This window comes from Mercenaria mercenaria, chromosome 14 (genome assembly GCF_021730395.1).
Source record: "Mercenaria mercenaria strain notata chromosome 14, MADL_Memer_1, whole genome shotgun sequence".
Classification (NCBI taxonomy): domain Eukaryota; kingdom Metazoa; phylum Mollusca; class Bivalvia; order Venerida; family Veneridae; genus Mercenaria; species Mercenaria mercenaria.
The window spans coordinates 9270506-9297544 of record NC_069374.1 but is presented as its reverse complement, the minus strand read 5'-3'; the positions used below and the strand labels follow the sequence as shown (position 1 = coordinate 9297544).

The 27039-nt window shown below is 35.3% G+C and overlaps 1 protein-coding gene across 2 annotated transcripts in view; it reads left to right on the top strand.

The window, feature by feature from the left end:
• Nucleotides 1-25380, top strand: part of LOC123526326 (contactin-like) — a 34427-nt gene extending 9047 nt beyond the window's left edge. For both annotated transcript variants that reach the window (XM_053522913.1, XM_045305422.2), the window contains exons 3-26: nt 357-442; nt 2648-2799; nt 3364-3471; nt 4134-4210; nt 4975-5233; nt 5598-5693; nt 6267-6509; nt 7154-7253; nt 7865-8052; nt 8435-8707; nt 9068-9174; nt 9637-9823; nt 10344-10507; nt 11113-11239; nt 11519-11692; nt 14347-14508; nt 15689-15783; nt 16913-16999; nt 18030-18189; nt 19445-19566; nt 21033-21252; nt 21670-21785; nt 22456-22633; nt 23051-25380. In XM_053522913.1, the coding sequence (XP_053378888.1) occupies nt 360-442; nt 2648-2799; nt 3364-3471; nt 4134-4210; nt 4975-5233; nt 5598-5693; nt 6267-6509; nt 7154-7253; nt 7865-8052; nt 8435-8707; nt 9068-9174; nt 9637-9823; nt 10344-10507; nt 11113-11239; nt 11519-11692; nt 14347-14508; nt 15689-15783; nt 16913-16999; nt 18030-18189; nt 19445-19566; nt 21033-21252; nt 21670-21785; nt 22456-22633; nt 23051-23208 (3636 nt within the window). In that variant the 5' untranslated portion in view covers nt 357-359 and the 3' untranslated portion in view covers nt 23209-25380. The remainder of the gene's footprint in view (nt 1-356; nt 443-2647; nt 2800-3363; nt 3472-4133; nt 4211-4974; nt 5234-5597; nt 5694-6266; nt 6510-7153; nt 7254-7864; nt 8053-8434; nt 8708-9067; nt 9175-9636; nt 9824-10343; nt 10508-11112; nt 11240-11518; nt 11693-14346; nt 14509-15688; nt 15784-16912; nt 17000-18029; nt 18190-19444; nt 19567-21032; nt 21253-21669; nt 21786-22455; nt 22634-23050) is intronic.
• The last annotated feature ends 1659 nt before the right edge of the window (nt 25381-27039 follow it).

The window sequence follows — 27039 nt, the reverse complement described above, 5'->3', positions numbered from 1 at the left end:
CTAGTTTGGCTCTTATAGCATTAAAAGTGAAACTGGCTTCACTTATCTCAGACCCTCATGGCGGTGGATTCCATCAGGGATCAGCCCACACATGAGTGAGTTTTCCGCTCCAAAACTCTGCCTTTTAAACCATCTAAAATTTCATGGTTCAGCTTGGCAGGGTCAGGGAGCGAGACGGCGATATGGCACAAATTGGCCGCTTTCGCACGGCTTGTCGTAGAAAACGATGTTTTGTAAGCTAGAATGATGTTAAATATGCGCAAAAAGGACACTCCAAGAAGCAATTTTATCAATTATATGTTTCTTTTCTCTTCAAAAGAATGCTTACATTAAAGTTCTGTTTAATTTATTTACAGTCAATGGGCGCCCGTCTCCTCAGCGTTGAATCTTTCCAGGAGCACAAGTTCATCTCGGACTACCTGTTTGCCAGTAAACTCACAAGGTAACATGAGTAAACATTTGAAAGTTAAAAAGGTCAAAAAGGTGTATGCTCTGTATCAGTGGTCACTTAAACCTTTTGCGCCCTCACTCCCTGAGTTCAAAGATTTTAGAAAGCTTTGCCATTTGCCTGGCACTTTTCTATCTTATTTCCGTTTCGTGTATTGCGTAATTACGTGACTATTTTGCAATTCGCAATATACATTTGGCATTTAGCATCTCTTCGGCCAACAACAGAGAAGGACAGTGAAATTGAGACAGTGTATGGGGACTTTAGAAAGGAAGAATTTCTATAGTGGCATCGGAATCTTAATCAACGTTATGAATAAAAATGACGAGTGACGGCTTATATCGAATAAATATATGTTGTCACCTCAGCACAAGGGATGGATAACGCATTTGCATAAATTATCCAGTATACTAGTAGTTAAAACGAAAAAATGCAATTTAACAAATGATTTAATAGACACGTTTAGAAAAAGTTCAAGTCTAATGATTTCATATGATACATGATATTGTCTATTTTGTCTGAAAATGAGGCCTTTTTCACCAGTATGTTAGCAGAATGTAGTCAAGGTTTAATAAACTTGAAAGAAATGTTATCTATTTTTAAAAAGAGATGAAAAAGTCAAGTCATTAAACATTTTAGCGGAGGGCATTGGCCATTTTGTTGGATTTGACAAATCTTTTAAATATTAATCTGCGCGCATTCATCCAGTGTCCTTGTGTCGGAAAAAGGTTGATGTTTGGTCCGATTGATAAACAGGACTTAGATACATGCCAGCGCACCAAGAAAAAGAATATTGGAGACTGCAGTCATTGGTGAACTTGAAGCTCGTGGTATAGCCCTCATTCTCTACTCTCTATTCTTACATATAGGTTTGAAATACATAACTTATCAGAAGAATATTCTAAATTCCATTTCTTCAAGAGAACCCTCTAAACAGGTCACAACTATAAATCCTAAGATGAAAGGCTGCTATTTCTTCGTTTCATTTTTTTTAATTTCTGAGCCGTAATAAAAGACCCGACTTTTCAGATACTTACAACTTTTGCCGATGCAAGAAAATATTGTTCCCTGCGTGTGATATGTAGAATTTATCTGGTCTAATTTATTCGCTTGTTGTCAGTTAAACGTCATTTTTCATGATGGACCTATTTAACTTGACGAGTCACGCTTGCTCAAAACGCTCATGTCTATAGTCCGTGATTTGTGAAACTGATATTTCTGTGTGAGAAATTGATATCACTACGGACTTCATTCTTAACAGCGGTTAACTTCTGTGCGTGTATCATATTACTTAAGAATTACAGGCTGTAAAAAATAGAACATTATGTGAAGTCATGGTCATGCGTCTTTGATGTTTTACAATACTATTCAGCAAACGTACCCGACATACATTTGGCCTCCAGTTGATAGATTCGTTCAGTCATTTGCCGAAAACAAATCTTGTTTTACGTTGGTTAAGCGAGATTTATTTCCTCTTCTAAGTATGGAAGGCCGATGCGACATGCTTATTGCCAAATGCTGACTGGAAAAATATTTAATGCAAAATACCGTTTCCTAAATGTTAATGTCAAATATTGACTGTCAACCGGTAATTGTGAAGCGGTAAATGCTAATTCGTGATTGCGAAAAGAAAAAGAACACAAATGCCAAATGTTCATTTCTAAGTCTTCATTCAAATAAAGGGCTGAATGAATGCATCTTTTAAAAGTCATTGGCCTTCGTGTTGTCCAAGAACTTAAAAAAAACATTTTAGTGTCCCATGTTCAAATCACATGTAGAACATGTTATTGCTTAAGTTTAGACATGTTTTGAAATGATTAAAAGTTACATTAATTATTTTAAGAGATACATGTCATACAGTTAAAAATACGATTAACATTTATCATTTGGTAATAAGCAATAACTATTCGACATTTAGCATTAGGACTGCTATGTAGCATAATTATAGCATTTGGCATAAGTTGGCATTTAATAATAAGTAAATGACATTTAGCGTTAAATATTTATCATTTAGCATTTTGCAGCAGTATGGCGCGCCGGCCTTCCATGCCTTCTATACGTATCTACATTAACAATGAAATACAGATCCGCCGATACAAAGAATTTACATCTCAGCTATATTTCTACTATAACCATGCTACATATATTCACGTTGAAAGTGTTCAACCAAAATATTTCTCTTTTTTTTTCTCTTTCAAGGCAAACCTACTACTACACTTCTGGTTACTATTTTCTTGGTCGTCTCTTCTGGGAAGCTGAAAATCGATTCCATGTTGGTCCTTCATTCTGGATTGGTGACAAAGACCCGCCAAGAGAAGAAATCATTTACAGAGTAGTCTATACATACTCAGGTAAATGCCAAATCATAATTTGTTTATTTGTATAATGTTTAACCTTTAGCCTGCTGGCGACCAGTGATTCTGCCTTTGCGACCAGTGCGGACCAAGATCAACCTGCACGGATGCAGGTTGATCATTGTCTGCACTGTTCACTATTCAGTCAGTAAATTTTCAGTAAACGCCCCTACGAATAATAAATGGTATTGCCCAAATTGAATGATGAACCAGTCCATTTTAGAAATTAAGCAGGCTAAGGGTTAAACAGTATTTCAGTTACATGTACGGGGATCAGTTTCATTGTCCATTGATCTCGAATTCAATACTAGCACTTTATTGTTCGCCACATTTTTATAATATAAGCAACTCCTCTGCACAAATCAAGGTATATAATAACAAAAGCTTTCAGTTGTAGTCCAGCCGAACCATAGTTCATTCTTTTTGCTAGGGTGTCGAACACGAAACCTGAGAGTTTTTGAATTTCATTAGAGGAAGTAGATATTTAAGTCTCTGTCGAAATACCGGAAATGATGTATTTGTTTGTTCCATTATACTGTACTTTCTCATGCGCATGCGCAGGTTCTGGCTACAGATGGACGAATATCACTGCAAGTATTATGGCCAGCTACATTTGCGAAATCCCAAGATCTCAGACGCAGGACTTGGAAATCATGAACAGAGATTTTGGTAAGGTTGTTAAAGGACTTTCTTTTAAGAAAAAATATAATAACAGTCTTCAAACAATTTAAAAGATTGAAGGAACATGATAAAATACAAGAGTTCTTTTTTTTATTTGATATATACATTTCTGTGTTTAACTATACATCGTATCATAAAATTGATTTAATGATATCCTGAATTCTGTGTAATGATATCTTAACGTATAATGAGATCTTAAATCAATCTTGTGCCATGTAAATTGATCTATGGCTGTCGTAAAACAAAATTTAACATATCATGAAATTGAATTAAAGATATCATAGATAAAACTGATTTCAAATTATAGATATTCATTAATCATATCCATAAATGAATTAATGATATCATAAAATGAATTTGTGATATCCATAAATGAATTAAGAATTAAGGATATCCATAAATAAATTCAGAAAAAAGGATATCCATAGTGAAATTTATGATATCCATAAATGAAATTAAAATTAAGATTATTCATATATAAATGTGTGATATCCAAAAATGAATCCAGTATATCACAAAAAAGTGTTCGCTTGTTTATTGCTTCACTTTAACGTGTAAGACACCCGATATACGCTGATCTTAAATGTGCGCATTATTTTGATCTTCCATGATCAATGTCCCATCCTTGAGCATTTTGTTTGTCGTTTTAGATTACGGTATAGGGGAGACAGATAGCCGTAATATGGAAAGAGGTCCGCAAATAGTGAATCAGCCGGAGAGTATAATAGTGCGTACATAAAGTTGTTTACTTCAGTTAAAGTTACATAAAACAGCTTATTTTTAAAGATTTATATACTAGACACAAATTTCATAAATGAAAATATGAACAATTACTACACACAGTCTATATAAACATAAAATTAACATGTTTATGTGCACAAACAGTAGTATGCATTAGGTAAAAAAAGAGTACATACTTATTACAATAAGTATCCGCGCAGTCTGGTCAGGATCCATGCTGTTCGCTTTCAAAGCCTATTGTAATTAGAGAACTGTTAGCGAACAGCATGGATCCTGACCAGACTGCGCCGGAATGCGCAGGCTGGTCTGGATCCATGCTGGTCGCAAAGCCACTATGTTGGTTTTCCCATAACGCGGCTCAAATGTGTACTACCGATGAAACACTGGAAGTTTTTTACAGACGGCAATTACAGCATTATATTTCATTATGAATGTAGCTTCAACATAGACAATTAAGTTGATGAGGAATTTCTACATTTGAAGAAGATATCTAAAGATAACATGTTTTAGTGAAAGATGGACAAAAAAAAAATAAATTCAGTTCACATAGTTATTTTCTGAACAACAATTTTGGAGAAAGTTCATTAATATAATTTTTGCCTGTTTCCTGCATTTTAAGCAAAACTATATAGGACCGCTTCTCGCCGGATTTAAACCCGCGACCACTAATGATTATAAAATAAAAACATTTATGACAGTGTCTGTGCTGTAGATTAAAACTTACATTTTCTATATTCTGTATCAATACAGGTATTTGACGGGGTGGAAACAGTAGACCTGGAATGTTCAGCATCAGGGAACCCGTACCCGAAATATTCCTGGTACCGGGGCTTAAACTTTAAGGACGCATCTACAGTAACCTCCTCCTTAAACAATCGTTATACTTTGACCGGTGGGAAGTTTACTATAGAGGGGCCTGATAGTTCGGAGGACCTGGCTACATACCATTGCAAAGCTGAGAATGATATAGGGGCAGTTTTGAGTAACCAAGCTAAAATTCTTTTCGGTTGTAAGTATTTGAGCTATAATTTCAATTTCTCATATTAAGAAATAGATAAACCGATGAAATAAGATAGAATAACTACAGTTTCTTCTACCAATGCAGCTAAATTACATTTCGACCTGCATTATGTTGATCAGTGTCTTGAAAGACATTTTTAGAGTTTTACAAGAAGGTGTATTGACATACAAATGTATTTGTAAATCATAAGGTGGAAAATGGTCATATGCTCCATTTTTTCATATTTGGCATCAACGGTTAACTATTCGTAGATACAACAGCCGTGTCCTAACTGAATGTGTGAATAATTTTAGGGATGAAAGAATGAAACAGCGTTCATTTTTGACATTGTGCCTCACATTTCTATTTTCAGATCTTGGGTATATTTCTAATGTGGAACCAGAGCCGACGTATGCAAGAGTGTTTAAAGGGACAAAGATAGACTGCGAGACACCGTCATACTCACCAAGTAACAAAAAATTACCATTCTTCAGAATTCATTGCAATTTTCCGGATAACCCCATTTTTGGTGTTCAGTGTCTAACCCAACAGTTATGACAATTATTGTATATTAAATGCAGAAATATTAGTCAAAAACATATCAGACCTTTTGATATAACTAGGAAAATATTAAATTATATAATATAAAATGAATTGTAAACGTGTATATGTTCTATGCAATAATAATTCGATTTTCAACTAACCGTACACTTGACACGACTGATTCTTCTTTTGCGATCAGTGTACATCATGATCAACCTGCACATCCGTGCAGTCTGATCATGATCTGGACTGTTTGCCATTCTGTCAGTATCTTTTGGTAAGCACTCCTTTTAACAGTTAATGGTTCTATCCGAATTAAAAGATGCACAAGTTCATTATAGAAATATAGTAGGGTAAGTTTTTATAATATATGGTATTTTTGTGACTCTGTTGTTTATATGCCTTAGTAACAAATATCATATAGTGCAATCATGTAAATTGTCAAACCAGACGAAACCTTAAAACTTTCATAGTTTAAATTTTCGTCTTTTCATTACAGGGGTTAATTATCAGTGGTTTAAAAATGCAGCTACAAATATATTTGTGCAGCCTGGTAATGGGAACATGTTTGTATCGTACAGCGGTACTCTATATGTGTCCGAGGTGCAGCCGACGGATTCACCGAAACGATACTTTTGTCTTATTACCCTTGTCGGCACCGACGACGTAAAGCTTGGAAAGGCAAACACGCTAGTGAGAAGTAATAAAGGAATACTGTTGCTGCTTCTTGATGATACAAGTTGTAAGTAACGCTTGTTTTATGTATGTTTGTTGATTTATTTAAATTTATTTAAAAAAATTCTCCATCGCTTGACTGCATGGGCGGCTCTTCGAAAAGTATGTTTGTCAATTTAGATTTACGAGAATACTACAATATACAGAAGATGGTCTAATGATGGGAAAACATCCATTTTTAACATGGAAGGTATATTCAAAGCATCCTATACAGGAATACAATCTGTTGCACAAATTATCCAAATCAAAATGGATGATACATATCTTAATAAAACATCGGACTTTTTTTATTCCAACATTCCATCATGTCAAAATACAGTGCAACCTCTGTAGAGGAACACCCATTGGGAGATACAAATATTGACTGTTATGTAGAGGTTGTTGTTCTGGGGGGGTGTAGAGTTTATAGTACATTTCAGCTTAAGGAAATTTTGATGATGTCGTTATAGAAAGGTTTTTGCTTAAAACTGGGCCGCTCTGGAGAGGTTGCACTGTATGAACCTTTGGTGTAGATTTCGCCTTGAGGAAATTTCCCCATAGTCGGAAGTAATAAAACCGAGTACAGAAAGTAATAAGGCAGTAATCAGGTAACCTTTCTTGTAAACTATTATAAATGACATGCTTTACACATCAGTTTTTAACTATTTTCAGCTTCTGACAATGACTATGGACCTATTCTGCATACACATGTGTTCCCTAGTCCAACCCTGAAAGGCAATACCATACGAATGGAATGTTTCGCTTACGGAACGTAAGGCTTTTCTTACAAACTATATCATGATAAAAATGACATGCGAATAAAGTAAATGAAATCAAAATGAAAAATAAATTCTATTTAACACATATAACTGTCATTTTAGTGATTTTAAATGTACTTAATAATTATTCTTATACATTGACTTTAACACTCCAGTGTTTGCAAAAACAGCAATTAAAAGGTGCATGTCTAAAACGTATCAACTTTTGTAAGACTAATACAAACATCTGTAAAACAGAACAGAACGGAAGTTTATTTCTGTTCTGTTCTGTAAAACACAGTCATACAATTTTAAAACAGTATCTATAGCATGCTGTAAATTACATCTAAATTCTCTTTATTTTAAATTGTGTTGTTGTTGTTTTTTTGCCTGATTAGCATCATATTTTACAAATTACCAATGAGTGATTTTTCACATAAGAGTTCTACTCAAAGAAATCACCTATTCATTTAAAAAGTACCTGAAAATAGTGAATTTCAAAGTACTTCTAATAATATGAAAAATATTTTGGCGCGCGTCTTTAATGCAAATTTACATTGTTCTTCTTTGTTGAGATCTTTTGTTCATTCTTTATATGGTATACTTTGTTTTGAAATCATTTCAGGCATCCACTGTATTACTCCTGGAAGAGAGAAGACGGCAGACCTTTTGTCCCAGGCACGACCCTTTCCGACCTTAACCGTGTATTGACAATAAAAAATGCTCCCCTGGAGGCGGACGGAAATTATATCTGTACATGTCGTAGAGATACAGGTGCACATGAGTCAAAGGTCATCACTTTATCGATGGAAAGTAAGAAATCAGTTGCTTTAGAATTGCATTAATATTATTGCTTGTACATTAAAACAGATTCAACACGGGTGAAGATGATGTATTTATTTAGACACCCACTAGACCTAATCACGACTATACGAACAATAAATAACCCTAACAACCAAGTCATTTTTCTAACAACGAATTTAAAAATGTTGCTGACATGTCTTTCATTGGTGATTATAAAAAATTTAAGCACTGCCATGAATGAATACATCTTATTCCACATGGAAGAATTGTAGAAATTATGCAATATATCAAAAAAAGAGAAGGCCTGTCCAAGACTCATTGCCGGGACTCTTTTTCTTTAAATCTTACATTTAAAAGGCATATTTGAAAGGGTGAACTTTTTTGTTTGCAGCAAAGCCATACTTTCCTTATCCGATCAAAAACATGTTTGCTGACCCTGGAATGACAATTCACTGGAACTGTAAGGCCGTAGCCAGGCCCTCTGCTACATATAGTTGGTATAAAAATGGCAAACTCTTGGCTGACGTTCAAGGTCATATTGAGATAAGGAGTAATGTACTCACCATCAAGGGTGTCATAAAAGCTCGCGATGAAGGGATGTATCAGTGCGCTGCGACAAATCAGCATGGAACTACTTTCAGCACAGGGCAGCTGAGAGTTCTGTGTAAGCCTAAATATTATTTATGCATAAAGATGTTATAAATTCACAATATTGTTTTTTTTTCTAAAATCCGGTAATAGCATTATATTTAGTGAGCACTCATGCCTTTCCTGCTGAAGATGGCGCATTATGAGCACTTTTCTCGCAATTGGAAACAAACCCCGTTTGCCGTTTTGGTTAATCGCCAACTTTAGAAGACGCTTATTTCCAGTATTACAAGTGGAAATATACTAGTTGTATGTATGTGTATAGCTGCAAAGAAATCGAAATATCTACATATATTGCAATTGTTGATCATACTGTTTGAAGCATGACTATTATATAATATTATATGCATGTACTTATTTTGTTTTTCTCATATAGCTTTTGCGCCAAATTTCCATCGTTACCCGATGCCCCAGTCAGCGCTCGCTCCACTTGGCGGGAATATCACGCTCGAGTGTAACATAGAGGCAGCTCCTTTACCACAGGTACGTGGGACAACTCAATTATTGTATTTCATTATTTAAAGTTGCTTTTGGTATTATGTAGGATATAACGAGCGAGCATACATCTTAATTTTGTTCAGCAATATTGTAACCTTACGGCGTCATATAGTGTAAATCAAAATTGTTGTATTTCCTGAAGTAATGAAATTCTACAATAAGATTAACGTTACGTTTTCCGCAGCTACCAGTGTTAGGGGTTTGAGAGGTTTGAACGTATCAATATCTAAACCGAGTGTTCTGTTGTTCTAGATTCAGAATGTTGAACAGTTCAAATTCTAATTTATTAAGAAAATCACGCTGGAAAGATTGTTCACAGATACTGATAAACAGTTACAGCAGAAATGTCAATAAGTCTACAGCTTTTCCAGCATGTTGTCTCATCTGCATAACAATACGGTGGTTGCAGATTATCTTATATTTACATCATACATGTGTATATTTAAGGTTGAGTGGCTGAAAAATGGGGCCAGTCTAAATCTGGTGCCCGGTGATCTGAACGGGCGTATTGGTATGAACCTAAGATATGGACTGATTCTTACGAACGTAGAATACAGCGACCGGGGCTTTTACACGTGTAAAGGGACAAATAGTCTTGGCGAGGCTGTCAATGCAACTCAGCTTAATATAATGGGTATTGAATTATAACCACTTCTTTTGTTATTTGAGGTGTAGAAACAAAAATGCACGTAACATCATTTCGTTTCTTATTTCATTTTCATGTAGCTTTGACGTAGTGACGTGTTCGAGACGCCATTTATACTAGTGGTATTGTAGCATATAATCTAATCAAATGACATTCAGACTTATTGATAGACTATATATTCATTGTGACAGTGAATCCCCTGCTCGTGTATGGAAAACATAATTCGTATTCTGTATTTATTCTGACAATGAAATTGAGCTTATTTGTAGATCACACTATTAGATTATATATTCAGTATTTATTCTGACTCTAAACTACTGTTTTTGTATTTACTATATTGTGACACTGAATTCCTGTTCATTTGTAGACAACACACTTCGTCTACTGATACAGCATTTATTTTAGTAGCAGATTTCTGTTCATGTATAGACAACGCAATTCTATTGTCGATTCTGCCAATTAAGTCTGCCTATTTATAGACTACAAAATTGCATTCTATATTCTACAGAGGGCTTGGTTATCACACGAGCACCACTCGATGCATTTGTTGAAGTGAACAGAACTGCGTTCCTGTTCTGTCAAGCCGCCTTCGGACAAACCTACGATCTGACATACGTTTGGACCTTCAATGGAAGAGCCATTGATTATCATCTATCACCAGAATATGTTAATGTAATTATCTTTCTTACATCATCACATACGTCACGTGGCCTAGCATACGTGACGTGGTCTAGCATACGCGACATGGTCTAGCATACGTCCCCTGGTCTAGCATACATCACGTGGTCTGGCATACGTTACGTGGTCTAGCAAACATTATGTGGCCTAGCATGCGTCAAGTGGTCTAACATACGTTACGTGGCCTGGCATACGTCACGTGGCCTAGTATACGTTTAACACAATAGTGGAATGCTTTCAATAAAGTTTCATAACCATGTAGATGCTGATAAATTCGATAAAACTGATAACGTTTTTTTTTTTGTTTTTTTTTGTTTTTTTTTTTTCATTATGCCATCCGGCACATGTATTTTTTTAACAAAAAAGATGATCAAAATGAAGGAGGATGTAAACCTACAACTTTCTGTACGTGTTTATACATATTTTAGCATACATATTTTTATGCTTATTTCACATCCATTCAAGTGCATTTTTTGTTTAAAGCGTGTGTACAGCTTGCAAAACAAAGAAAACCAGAAAAATGCAAAGTTGTCAAAATATATAGCAATTCAAATACCAACAAACCAGGTTAATGGATCCTTGCGAACCTTTTCTTGTAGGGCAAACAGAATGATTTGAATGGTTTGTACATCACCAACGCCCAGTATAAGAACTCGGGAAAATATGAATGCGAGGCTCGTACTACACTACAAACCGTCAGGGTGTCGGCCTTTCTTCAAGTGACAGGTATGGTCGAGTTGTCTTTCATAGCTTTTTTTCAGTCTTAACTACGAGAGAAACACGAACTGTCCACTTTCATATTGAAATAAGAAGCTATATAAAAAAAACCTGTTAATTCTAGATGGTTGTTAATGCCTTCCCCTGTGTATTAATAAGTGTCCTTTGTGAAATAAACTTACTTTATCATTGCTCAAAAATGTATAATGATTTAGATGAATCGTATAAACTTACAACAGCATTATTCTCAAATTAGCATTGTCTAAATCAAATTAATTCATATTTAAGGACCACCCGGAGCACCGGCGGGAGTATATGTTGACAAGGAGTCGGTAACAACCCAGTCGGTCAGGCTGATATGGTCGATGACGTCAGAGATGAGTCATGGAGGAGCGATAACAAGTTATGATATTGAAGCGGAAACCACGTACCATCCCGGTGTATGGAACGTTGTTGCAACGGGTAAAAGTTCATTCTAATATGGCTTCATTTGATTGTCAGTTAAAGAAAGAAGAAGGTCAAACTGCATTTCGATAAATAATGGCTGTCGCGTGGACCGGTAAGAGGGCATTATGACGTCGGTTATGACGTCTAAGTGCCACATGACGTACTGCGCATTACTTCTCAGAAAATATGAAGCTCAGCCTAATTTTATCCAAATATTTCAATGAACATGTAAAAATGGAAATTCTCAGCGAATAATTCTGGTTGTGTTAGGTGTTCAAAAATCGATTTTTAATCGGAAAAAAGAGGATAAAAATTATCCCCCCCCCCCACCCAAATATAGATCTAAAGGGCGGGATTATGATGTCTAATAATTAAAAAAATATTTATCGTTTACATGCTTAGATATACATGTATGACCACTTTGGCTAACGCACTCGTGGTTCAATTCCTGCGCGTCTGAATTTTGAACCGTGATAATTTAGGCGGGTAACAAGTCGAAGGCTTTGATTTTTGTCGAGCCCGCTTGCGGTGAGCTCGATATAGTCGCCATTTGTATGTGCGTCCGTGCGTGTGTGCGACCGTCCGATTTTTTCCGGACTATAACTTTGACATGCATGAACCAATCTTGTTTATATTTGGCATGAATGTTTACCTCAATAAGAAGGCGTGTCATGCATTAATCCCATGTTCCTATCTCAAAGGTCAAGGTCACAGTTGGAGGCCAAAGGTCAAATTAAAGTTTGTCCGGAGCATTTCTTCTTCATGCATGGTGGGATTTTGATGTAACTTGGCATGAATGTTCACCATTATGAGACAGAGTGTCGTGCGCAAGAACCAGGTCCCTAGGTCCAATGTCAAGGTCACGCTTGACAGCTGGCGGGCTCGACATCTGTCCGCGGGCATACTTGTTTTGTTGAAATATGTCATAGTTCAAAACATGTGCTCTGAATTGTAAATTCAAATCAAATAAAAAAAAACGTCAATATGACCTGCTGCTCAGCTCTGAAATTTTTCGACGGTTTCTCGCATAGGCCACAGATCGTTTGACAGAAATATCTTTTCCAGGGCGCAGAATCAAAAAAGAACATTTGCTATCTAGATCTATCTAAAGTGCATTTCGCCAATGATGTATTTTGATGAATTGGTAAAAAGTCCAGCGGAATAATTTAATAAAGGCGTAGACCAATTAAGCTATATTGTTTTAGTCTGTTATGTCTTGGATGAAGAAAGTCCATGAAATATGGCGGCACTATTACATGGTGTTTGTTAATAGATCGACGAGATCTTATGCTCAGCGCGTTTTATCAAATATAAACATGACAAGTACAATTAGAATTCTAACACGAAAAATCCATGCACATTTCCATTAAAACATGTAAATTTTATGTCACGTCAAAATAACAACTTATTTCCTGCCGAACCCACGACAGGTGTCATTTTTACCTCCGCAGCATCTAATCTATAGACGGATACTGCTGGAAACAGTACCAATTTAAGTAATTCACCCAGCACTGAACTCTAGTCGGTATAGCCAGTCAGCCGCGGCCGAGAATCGAACTTGGACCTCTGGCGGTTCAGTCCAACCTGATAACCACTAAGCCACTGATTCCGTTTACCACTTTTCGACATATTGTTTGGCGCCATTCAGGCTCAGAGAAAGAATGCAACTACTGTTTGATAAAAGATAGGGTTCAGAATTCTAACAGACGGGTGTTCACTTAATTCACACACACTGCAGAACAACTCACTAGGATAGATGTCTGCGCAGTCGTAAGTTATTTTGCGGGACGTGTTGACAAAGTTACACGTTGACCTCACGTCGATTTACTCGATTTCTCAATAAATATTTGATCCTGTACACACGCCATGAAATAGTGCTTCCCTACTTCATCTGCTTGTTTACATTAAGGACGTATGCTAGAACTTGGTGCGAGAATTTTCCCAATAACAGAATTTCTTCAAACTTTGGATATTGAAGGACAATCATCTAAGAAACAAAAAAATGCAATAAAAATCATAGGTCACCGGATTCGAAAAAGAGTTATCTGCCCTTGAAAACGTCATTTCCGGGAAATGACGTTTTCAAGGGCAGATAACTCTTTTTCGAATCCGGTGACCTATGATTTTTATTGCATTTTTTTGTTTCTTAGATGATTGTCCTTCAATATCCAAAGTTTAAAGAAATTCTGTTATTGGGAAAATGTTCGCCCATCTCATATACAGGGAATTCTAGCGTACGCCTTTAAATACGTATTAGAATCTAAATAATATATGAAACAAAATAATAATAATAATAATATAGCAGAAGAGTATTTTAGCATATCTCATAAATACGAATCGGTTATACGCCGCGTACACAGTTCAATTTGGCTACGCCCTCGTGGAATTATTCCGCCAGCGTATTGTTGAGATTATGTTTAAACATGGTTCTGCAATATATTATTTTCTTAAATCAATTAAATTGACATAGTTTATGTATATAATAGTAGGGACAAAGTGTACATTATATAGTTCCTGCGACACCAGTTTTCGTATTCTCACTTAGATGTTTAAAAAAATGATGTTGCGATATATATTTGAATAAACCATTTTGAAGTTTCAGATTTTCATGCCCAAAAAAAGATATTTTTGTGGAAATTTATAACAGCAAGTTGTCTTTTAATATTTAGATATTCCTGAATATTTGGCCGTAAACGAAGCTACCGGCCAGGGCAAGCGAGCTGATCAAAGGGCTGTTACGGTCCAGAACCTAATACCAAATACTAGCTATAGGTTACGAGTTCGAGCTGTCAACAACTTCGGTAGAGGCAAAGATGCCAGTAAACCATCCTGTGAGTATTGGCTGACGTTTTGTTTAGTTGATTTATCCATGGAAATGTCATTTTTAAATATAGGTTTCAGAATATATGAATTAACAGAAATCACATATTGCTTCTTAGCTTCTTACGGAAGGGCAAAAAGCCAGGTTTATGCTATAAATTCAATAACTCGAAATTATGAGATCGAAAATTCACGCTAATAAGTTAAATAGATCTGACACTTATGCTTTTATAGTTTCTTCTCCACCCTAAAAAAATGGCTATCTTGCTGATTCTACCATGTTTATATATGACGAACTGATTTTTCATTTCAATGGTCTTAACATTCGAAACAGCGTCAGTTCGCCTAGTGTATTTATTTTTTACACTTCCCTTTTTGTGAGCAGCGAAGCGTGACCACAGATTTACCATACCACAAATGTACGGTCAATATGCTTGTCCGAAACAGAAGAACAAGTAGTTCCATGCCCTCCATAAATTTTACGTAATTCAAGTCTGTTTAACTTTCAGAAAGCTTCAGTGAGATTCAACTATATCAAAAAATGCACTGCTTAAGTACAAATTAGTCGTAATCTGTATTTTATAACAAAAACAACGCGTATGAAAATGAGCATGCTTGCTTTGATTTATAGACGAAAGCGAAACATTTAACCAAAGAACGTTCACTTTTAACAGAAATGTTTATTTTTGTATTATTATTTGTAGTTAATATATCTGTAACATCGCATAGAACACCATTAATAATTAGAAATGATTCCCTTAGCCTTTAGTCCCTTTTCAGGAAGGAAAAGAGGGACTAATTTCTTAATCCTTATTTGGAAACTTAAAAAAAATGCGGTTATGACATAAAAAAGTGAGTTCATAAACTTTAAAATTCTGGGAATTAAGGAAAGATTAGTTGACTTGTGTTTCTCTTCTTCGGAACAGGAAATGGTTTATATGATTAGGATTGTAGAATTCTACACATAATAGAGTATAATTAAACTATAGCCTGCTGGCGGCAAGTGATTTTGCCTGTGCGACCGTCGCAAACAGTGTACATCCGTGTCATGGTCTGTATTGTTCGATATTCAGTTAGTAAAATGTTCAATGAACACCCCATAGAATAATAAATGGTACTGCTCACATTAAATGATGGATCAGTCCATTTTGGAAATTTAGCAGGCTAATGGTTAATATATATTTGTCGCAGCAATTGTAAAGATTGAACAGACGGCTCCTATTATTGTACCAAGAAATGTCGGTGGCGGCGGAGGCAAAGTTGGCACGCTGACAATATCATGGGACGTAAGTTGAAAACCTTTTTCACATTAACTTACAAATTATTTCACCAAAATGTCGGTGGCGGCGGAGGTAAGGTTTGGACTCTAAGGGTTAGATGGGACGTAAGGTTACCTTTCACTGATAAATTGTTCGTTTAAAGAATATGTGCTATATATCGTGTTAGTGCAAATAAACGCAAGCACTTCTTTAAAGCTGGAAGACTGTCTCTTCGATTCCCTTATTTATCTTTGGTACTACAAATCTTTACAACAACAAAATTAAAAACTGAAAGAAGAAATTGGACAAATTGCAACAAGGATATTAGCACCTATTCTGTCATACCTTTATGATGTTAGAACTTAGAACTGATCAGAAATGAGTGGTTTGGAGATTAAGATAAATAGAGGATATTACATGAGTGCCTTTTCGTATTGAATTTATTAAACGAGTGGAATAAAATAATAAAATGCGAAACACTGCCGAGCATTTTATCAATTTTATACAACGAGTTTAGTAAATTCAATGTGGAAAGTTACAAATGTAATATTCTTTTTATCACATGTTAGCTTTTCCTGCCGAAACATCAAAAAATCTACTTTCTTCAACTATTATAAGCAAGTCAATTTGACCAACCTCTCCGATACTTTAAACGACGTCGACATCAAAGCTTTATTACACTAGTGAATCATCATATTCATTATTAAATCTATAATTATAGTTCTTTCCATTGGTCTAGATGTAGTCACATGATCAATGATAAAAAGTCGTACTGACGTACTGACTCGAAGGAGGAGCCAAAAACACGTATTGACCACCAGCTGTGACGTCATCACGGTTTGACGTCAAAACAATGCGACGTCGTACATAATTTACCACGAAAAATGACCAAAGGCTGCAGATAATTATATTTAGTGTTTATGCTATTGAGTAGACTGTATTTAACAATAAAACAATTGTTGTCTTTAAAGTTCGGTCGATATGTGGATTTATCGACATGATAACGATATCAACCTCGAGCGCATCTGTGGTGACTAAACACGGTACAATGGATAGGATGACGTTAGAATTGTTTCGATTTAAGTTAATCTAAAGTGACTGTAATCATTAAACTGCTTCTTGAATAGTAAAATGAGTTTTCATTTGCATTTACTAGATACTTGACCCATCTGAACACTGTGGACCTGACCTGGCATATCACGTTTATTGGAAGAAACTTGATGATGCAACCGACTATAAAAAGGTTTGTGCCTTAAAACATATTCAGTTTCCTTTGATCCCGTGTAGGCTGATCACTACCAAATGAAATGTAAGCCTCCGTAGATATAGTCACAAGAAGTCAAATCATAAATAGTGCTAATCCTTATTCCTTTCATCACGCTCTTTCTCAATATCATCTTGTTTTCTTTTCGCAGTCTATCTAATGTTTCTATGGCATGCCTAGGTAAGAATGGCGGCGTAAGAATTTTATGTCTCAAAAAGACACATTGAAAGAAGCGAAAAGGAGCAAATCCAGCGGATTCCATTTAACGAACTGTAGTTTTCTTATATAAAAGTTTTTGTTTCTCTATAGAAGCGATATACATGTAGTTCTTTTTGGGACTATTTGGAAGCCTCTGAAAATTTGATAGGCTAGAAGTTGTCGAGAGCCCGTTTAAAAGTTAGTGGATTTTATCTGAAATTAAGAACAGTCGGTCTTCAGCCTGTATAATGTTCCCTGATCATCAGTTGCGTTGAATAATTGGTTATTTACTGTGACAAATCGGAAATACTACATTTACCTATATATACTCTACTTTTTGAAACTTGGTCGCATGAAGGTATACGGATCATTGTTTGGGAATATGGGATAAGCCAGACGATTTTGTTAGAAATAGCGGTGTCTGAAGTGACAGCTTATAAGAGATAAATTAATGATAAAGTAGGAACATTTTCTGTTCACACTTTCTTTTTCTTTATCCAACGTTGCATAAATAGGCTTTCGTGTGTAAGACATATTCAGTAGTAGATCTTTGGAACTCTGCGAACAACTCTTGCTGACCTTAGAGTGAAATAATGTACATTTACATGATTTTTTACAATATGTATTAAAGGCATTTACTATATATTATGTCCATATATGACTTTTGGTGTTAGGTGACTGTACGTTTGTCTTACAATCTTAATAAGAGAACAATATTTTGTAATGGTAACGAAAAACCACTGCAAGGGTTTAATATTTTTGTAATATGATAATTCAAACACCTGATTGTTTTTTTTTTTCAAATTTGAAGGAAAACGCGACTGACAAGCTTGCACTTGAAGAAGGTAAATTCGTGGTGACTGTTGGCACTGAAAACTACTATCTGCAGTATAGAGTGAAAGTAGGGGCATACAATAAAAATGGACCTGGTCCAAACTCAACTGAAAGAATCATATACTCTGCTGAAGGAAGTAAGTATGCAGCTCATATTTAAAACAGCTGAATTCAAGCGCTGTTTACGTACTGCATTTTAAGCCATGCATGGGTATTTTGTGTCTTCAGCATTTGAACATTTCAACTATTCATTGGTGAAAACTATGGATTATCAATTTTATCAGTTAGTACTTTCATCGCCTCTACGTCATCTTAGTCAGTTGAAGTGTTAATTCTTGGTATTTCAAAGTTCGATCATTTAAATATCATGATTCATATGACTAGCAGTATTTGAATTATTAGCTTACAAAATTATAAGTAACATTTTAAAGATATCCCATGCCCAGATTTCATTATTTTTTATTGTTGGACATTTTCTCCAAAATCATCAAATTTATTTATCTTTAGTAACTATATAAATCTATCATGTATCTTGAGCTAAATTAAATAACTAAATGTCATGTACTATCAGTCGATTGTTAAAAAACTTCCAGCCTTTTAGTGGTAGTACATATTTATACAGTGTTTGGCTAAACATGTATAATATTAGGTGTGTACCATTCAAAACCTAATGCATATTACTGTAAATACAAATTTGTTTTAAAGTTTGCGTTTACATGAACAATACCTGTTTATCTTTTAACTTATGAAATTTGGGTACATTATACCTTCAACACTGGCCAAGTTTTAGACCATTTGTTTCTGTTAAGATTCATTTTTCACACTGTTTATCCAACAGTTGAACAAGTCAAAGAGTACGTTTCGCATGACAGTATGGCGGCATTGGGGGCGGGGGATGATAAACCTCTCGGAGTTAAAAAAAAAAAGAACAAGCTAAAAATAACATAAAACTAGGAAGCACTTGTATGTAATTTAAATCATATAAAATAAGTAAAATAACGATTTTTTTCCGACAAAAGGATAATACATGTTTGCATGTTAACAGCAATAAATCTTGAAAACTGTTCCACTTCCGGTTAAGGGTTACGTCTTTTCTACTACGAATTCCATCCTCTCTTGATTTTGATATGACACAAGTGGACCTATTTCCTCGAAATGTGATAGAGGAGTTGCTTTCATAAGAAACGAAAGAACCAGAACATGATCGTTTTTCTACGGAACTGGCAACAACTCTTTAACATGCTTACATACTTTAGGAATATTTTCTCCTTCATTTTTGTTGGTATATTTACACGTTATCAAAATAGGAAAACAGAACTACTGCTCACTGATCAGTTTAAATGAAATTTGACGAGTACAATGTATACGCATTGGTAATGTTTTCTTTTTTAGTTCCAAACATAGTTCCAATATCAGATAATCCTGAACAGTACAACGGTACCAGCGTGATAGTTTCCTGGGAACCAGTGCCTGATACCAGAGAGGCAATCAAAGGCCGTGTAGCCGGGTACAGGGTAAGACAAACCAAGTTATAGCTCTTGTCTAATAAGATATCATCGCTCTAGAGGAAATTTATTCCTAATAATGTTTTGTTGCATGCTATACAATGATGTTCTGCCGCGTGTTATTTTACCCCACCAAACATGTTGGGGGCGGGGGTGGGGGTGCTATAGGAGTCAGTTTGGCATGTCGCGTGCCGTTGCGTCGCGACCTGTCCCAAAATCTATATACCTGGAAGGATTTTAATTCAACGTCATATTATTATTCCTCAAGACCAGATGACGTGTTGAACACATCAGCTATGCCTGATGGTCAAAGGTCGCGGACATAATTCAAGGCCAAAGATTACTAAATGGATTTGATTCAAACTTAAAATAGTTGTTCAACATCATCACCTATATCATATGACACAAGGGCCATAACTCTTGCACCAAAATATCATAAATTATTCCCCCCTTTTTACTTAAAATTTCAGCTTAATGTTTTGCTACACTTCCACTCTGATCAGTTATTACTAAATGGATTTGATTCAAACTTAAAATAGATGTTCTACCTTATCACCAACAGCATGTGACACAAGGTGCATAACTTTGGCACCAATTTTTCATGAATTATGTCCCCTTTTAGCTTACAATTATACTTATACAGTGTTTTGTTGCACGTTATATGTAACTCTCTTATTAACTGATATTTTTAACACAGACTCAAGCTATTGTGCAATATTCATCCACCATTGGAGTCATTAAACACTCCTGTGACTTCTTCAGATTCCTCACATGTGCCCAGTTTCACTCTCCAGCATCGAAATAGTCTCCTGTGACAGCTCTTGTTTTACATAGTTATAGCCTCTTTTCACCTTATAAATTTGCCAAACTCATGGTTCATGGACAATAAATCATGAAAGGCTTGACAGATTTAAATGTTTTGGTACACAGTTGTAACATCATAAAATACAGGTAAAGTTCGACATCAGCCGCAGACCACTATTTTTATGTAGTTCAGGCCCCTTTCCACCTTAAAATTTGATAAACATGTGGTTGCCGGAGAATAACTCACGAATGGCTTGACAGATTTAGATAAATTTTGGTACACAGGTGTAACATCATGAAATACAGGTCACGTCCGATTTAAATTGCACCTTCTTGTGGCCATATCTTTCTTATGGTTGCCATTCTTCTGTAACAATACAATATTGTGGGGGTATTCGTCACTCCTGTGACAGTTCTAGTATGTTCTTGTGATTTTATGAATAAAGGTATGTCGGTAAAATGATGACCCAACTTCCTGTCACTATACGGTTATAAGTCATATGTTTGCTCTAAATCGAACTTTGCTCTCATAACAACATTTATTCTTTAATTCTTGAAACATCACAATTAAACTAAAGTTTTTAAATGTAGTTCTTGCGGCCCTTATGTCGGTTTCCGTCAGATACATGATATTTTTTTTATTTATTAACTAGGAAATCTTCCTTTCTCAGGTGTATTACTATCCAAAGCTAACCGATGAAGATCCGTTCACTAAAGAACCAGATGCCATCGAGGTCGGAATGATGACGAAAGATGTGTATGGACAAAAGGATCATTGCCAACTTATTGGTCTTATGTCGAACACTAATTATTTCTCAAGAGTTCAAGTGTTTAATGGCGCAGGGTTTGGACCAAAAGGGGAATGGAGACTTTCAGAAACCTACAATGACCGTAAGATACATTCGCTTCAAAATACATTTCATTCATTTGATATAGAAATATAACATGATCTTCAGATGTAGTTTTATAGTATATTTCAAATAACCTTGAACATCAATCACAAATTCATGTTTTAAATTTTGCTTTTGTTGAGTTTGACGTCATACATCATATGACGACTATATGTTTAGAAAATGTCTCAATTGGAATAGGTGGTGATGAAGGCTGACGTAAGCATATGTTGAATCAAATGTTTAATGCAAACAGTACCCAAAGCTTACGATCAAAGAAGCTTAGATAAACATGCTGCTTTTTCGTTCCATGATCGTATCTACTAACGTTTTAAGTTAAGACTGAAAAACGCCAAAATCTTATTTTTGTCACAATATCCTGTTTTTCAAGTGTCTGAAACATAATTGTTGTTTTCAGCATTGCGTGATCATCCTACCCATGTTGAGGTTCATCAGAGGGACAGGCACAGTATCATAGTGAAATGGCGAGGTGTTTTGAATTACCCTGGGGAGGAATCATTGCAAGGATACAAGGTAAGACATATTTGCGCAGTTTGCAAATTAACCAGGGGAGGAGTCATCACAAGGACACAATGAAAACCGTATTTGTACAATTTGCAAAGAGATGAATCAGCGTAAAAAGTAAACTCCTACATAACTCCTACACGACTGAATAAATCTGGACGCAAAACCCCAGGTGCACAACTGCACATGCTGACCAACATTCCTGTAAACTTTGATGACTAGGTCAAATACTTTTGGAGCTACGCGCGACACAAAATTAAAATGACCAATTTTTTACTAAGTCAGGGGCCATAACTCCTACACCACTGAATGAATCCGAACGCCAAACCCCAGGTGCATAACTACACATGCTGTCCAACATTCCTGTAAAGTTTTGTGACTCTACGTCAAATACTTTTGGAGTACAATGAAAACCATATTTGCATAATGTGCCAATAAATCTGGAGGTATCATATGTAATTATCTCTTGGAGATAATTGGATTAATTAACTGATGCAAATGTTTTGTTATAATTATACTTAACGTTGCCAATTTCATTTGTTGAAAACAGAGTTACCTTTTCTTGGCATGTTTAACACTTTATCCCGAATCTTTTATTTCTATATTACTATAAATGACGTTATTTAACAATTGTGCAGAACTACCTTAACTTAAAAAATGAAATATTTATTTCTTATAGTTACGCGTATGGAAAATACAGGAAGATATAAGGACAGCAAAGGATACGGAGGTAGGAAAGGTGAATGAAGCAGTGGTCAATGGGTTGCAGGAAGGAATAGTTTATGTAATTCGGATACTTGGATTCAGTCTAGCAGGGGATGGCAGTCTGAGCGAGGCTGTCTATTTCACTGTGAAAGGTGACGAGAACATTTATATAAACATTTTTAAAACTACAAAGTTTCTGAATCACTGAATGCTTTTGTATATAAAGAATAAAATAAAGATGTAAGCAAATCATATTGACAATTTTCAACTAAAACAATTCCAAGTTTCAGTATATATAATATTATTACATGAAAGCACGATATATGTCGACAATATTCAAATTTGATTGTACATGAATATTTACTAAATACGAATATGCACATGTAGTAATGATAGTTTTATTAATGTAAACAGTGCTTCATTTTAAATTGTCCTCGTGATTTACAAAAAAGTTTATTTGTAAGGACAGTTGCGAATAAACTTTACGTCGTCGTAGTTGATGTAAACATGCAGAAATTTTGTTCATAGATAAGAGTTAATATGCTGTTTTTTTTTTCGTTTTGTTTCAGGTGGAGATACACGGTCACTTAACATACCCGTGGACCCAACCACATCCGAAATCTGCTTTTCTGGTGAACATGCGCGCACATGCGGAAGTGATAGTGTTACAGCACCCACTGTGTATAGAACGATTATCATGTTATTGGCACTGATCCTTCTGTTATGATGTCAGAAAACGTAATGTTTCTGTTGTAAGATAAATATGAAATGTGTTCCGAACGTTCTTGCATCACAACATTTCAATATTTACGTAATGTGTTCATGACAAATTAAACATTATGGCACGCCATGCTGTGGGACCTGTTTCACCGAAAAGGCTTGATATATGTACATTAATTAGGATAAAGATGGGTTTCAGAAGTAGAATCAATAAGTATATTTTTCCTGCAAAAAGTACCTTCCTATCTTATTGATTTGATCGCAAATATTTTGAGGAGAAAAAATAGAACGCCTTCACGTGCCTACAGCGTGTTTTTTTTTAATGTAACCAACCCGCAGGCGTGAAATTGATCACTGGATTGGATCCTAGCAAAAAAGTAAATTTTGATTTCTTATGGTTATAATATACCATAATATACCTCAACTTCCTTTTACGAAAGGTCATTGATACGTTATTTAAGTGTCAGCTGAGCGTCAAACAATGAAATTGATAACTATGTGCTATGAGCTTATATCGCTTTAAATATTTTTATGCATATATTTTTGAATATCATTATCAAAACATTCCAATGTTCATTTTAAAGAAATCCAACATTACAGTTGTTTTAATTTATTGTTTTGATTTTATAATCATTTTACATTAGTATAATGTTACATTTATACCATTGATCAGGATTTTAGTTTTTGGCGATAATGTTAAGTTACTTTGCAATAATAAAATCTCAATAGTTTTAAATGAGATGTTTTAACCTTTAGTCTGCTAAATTAAAAAAATGGACTGGTCCATTATTCATATACCACTTATTAATCAAAGGGGTGTTCACTTAAAATTTACTGATTAAATAGCCAAACAGTGCAGCCCATGATCAGCCTGCACGGCTGATCTTGGTCTGCACTGGTCGCAAAGACAGAAGCACTTGCCGCGATCAGGCTCAAGGTTAAGACATCCAGTTAGTGATGATAATGTTGTTTATGATATGATTTCTATTTTTATCATGATGAAACGTTTTGTTGTTGTTTTTTATGCCCCCGAAGGGAGGCATATAGTTTTTAAACCGTCTGTCGGTCTGTCGGTCTGTCCGCAATTTTCGTGTCCGGTCCATATCTTTGTCATCGATGGATGGATTTTCAAATAACTTGGCATGAATGTGTACCACAGTAAGACGACGTGCAGTGCGCAAGACCCAGGTCCGTAGCTCAAAGGTCAAGGTCACACTTAGACGTTAAAGGATAGTGCATTGATGGGCGTGTCCGGTCCATATCTTTGTCATTGATGGATGGATTTTCAAATAACTCGGCATGAATGTGTACCACAGTAAGACGACGTGTCGTGCGCAAGACCCAGGTTCGTAGCTCAAAGGTCAAGGTCACACTTAGATGTTAAAGGATAGTGCATTGATGGGCGTGTCCGGTCCATACCTTTGTCATCGATGGATGGATTTTCAAATAACTTGGCATGAATGTGTACCACAGTAAGACGACGTGTCGTGCGCAAGACCCAGGTCTGTAGCTCAAAGGTCAAGGTCACACTTAGACGTTAAAGATCATGTTTCATGATAGTGCATTGATGGACATGTCCGGTCCATATCTTTGTCATTCATGCATGGATTTTAAAATAACTATGCATGAATGTGTGACACAGTAAGACGATGTGTCGCGCGCAAGACCCAGCTCCGTAGGTCAAAGGTCCTAAACTCTAACATCGGCCATAACTATTCATTCAAAGTGCCATCGGGGGCATGTGTCATCCTACGGAGACAGCTCTTGTTTTAAATTAAATTATTGATCATCTTTTATATCAATAGCTACATTCCTCGGGCTATATATGTAAGTAGCGGGTAAATCCAGATCCCATAAATCCGCTAAATAGAAATAGCACGTCGATCATTTCCTTCATAATTTACCATACGACATGATGATAAGTTAGTTAATCCCACCTATTGAATTCCAGTCTATATACATTTTTTTCTTCGTGATTTTATATTTTAGAATTCTTACTTTTTTATACATATTTGTCGTTGATTGATATTGTTAGTTATACAAATGTATTAATAATTTACACGACATGCGTGTAAACTTCATCTTGATGTTCATTTGATTGTACTGCAAAACTCATTGTTAAGCATTTAGATGTATATTGCTCACGTCAAAATACTCAAAAATAAAATTTTATATCAAACTGAATTGTGGATTCAGTGTAACCATCCACAAGGCTAGTCTTCTAAACGGAGAAAAAAGCACGGGAAATCCCTACCATCAATTTTGAACTATTTAATTACCAAAAAGACCAACAAATTATTCGTGTATGTATGATTATTTATCATCCCGCCGGTAACACATATGAGGGACTCCTCCAGAAGACTGTTAGTAACATTAGGAGAAGCCAAAAGGCTACTATCTTAAACAAACAATTTGAATCTGTCTTTTCCCCTCCCCAGCCCCTTAGTCTGAAGCATACGTCATCAAATGCACGCTATTCTGCACATTTAGATTTATCCGTTAAGTCGTTTGAAACTGACTAAAAATAATAAATTAAGGCGTCAGAAACCTGTAAAATCATACATCATGATAGAGTTTACATATGTAGCATGTAATGTAAAACGATGTATATTTTTTTTTTGTTAATTGAAAATAGAATATCAAAATAAATATAAGGTGTTCCGTTATTTTTATGTGTAACGCGTAACAAAAAACATATTTAATCTGTTTTTAAAATGTTGTAGGAGTAGCAATTCTTATCCGATTTTGATAATTTTTGCACCAACGTGTTCTGGATTTGGCGCGTAAATACGACGTTATAATTATGACGTCAGATACTTTGGTTGCGTCATTTCAAATGTAAACAACGGTAGTGCGTCGTAGCGTAACGCATTCGATACAACTAGAACACGGTATGTAAAAATGTTTATCTTGTGTTATTCTATTTATTTTTTTAAAAGAAAATTATATCATGTAAAAGTACATATTACAAACAGATGGATTTTGTAAACGAAAGTATAAAATGCCATTGTGTTATTGGTCAATTTGAGATTTAAAAAAATTACGAATTTTCTGACGTCGTATTTTTTGTCGTATTTGTTCAACGGGTATCCTACGTGATTCAACAGTAATGTGTTTTATGCTCTGAAGCCTGTAACCAGTTTACCTCTAAATAAATGTACAAAATCATATCTTCCTATTGGTATATAACATAATACACTTTTAGATAAAACAGCGTATATAGAGTGGTGGAACCTATGCTCGCGGTATTTTGTACATATATAAACTTTTTAAGAAGCAAGAAAAAATTACTATTTCGATTTGTCTATGCAAAAACATAAAGTTATCCTCCTTTTATCGAAAAATATTGTTGATGTGCGTCATCACGTGACTTAGTCGTCTCGTGAGCTATCGACACGGCATACGTGAAAAGGTGAAAATTCGCCCTGAAGGGAACCTATGCTGGCGGTATGTAATATCGAATAAACTAAGGGCGAAAAAAAAAACTCAGCATGCAAAAAATAAACAAACAAGCATATGCGAATATAATATTTAGAACATTACTCATTTATTATGTGAAAAAACAAAAGAAATGAGGATAAAATTTAGTATGTGCCTCTATGTGTGTATTTCCCTTACAGGAATGGAGCCACTATTAGAACAAAACTTAAAACGTATGATAATGTTATTAAAAACAGAATGTTCAAGTATTAAAGATTCAAACAACGACAGTGATTAACTCACTTAAGTTTTCTACACTTTTTTTTGTGTGTAGGAAATTTACTCCTCCCTACATCTCAGAGAGAACCATTTAGACTTTGTCAAAATACTAAGATCAACATCGATCTTTTCATGGTTC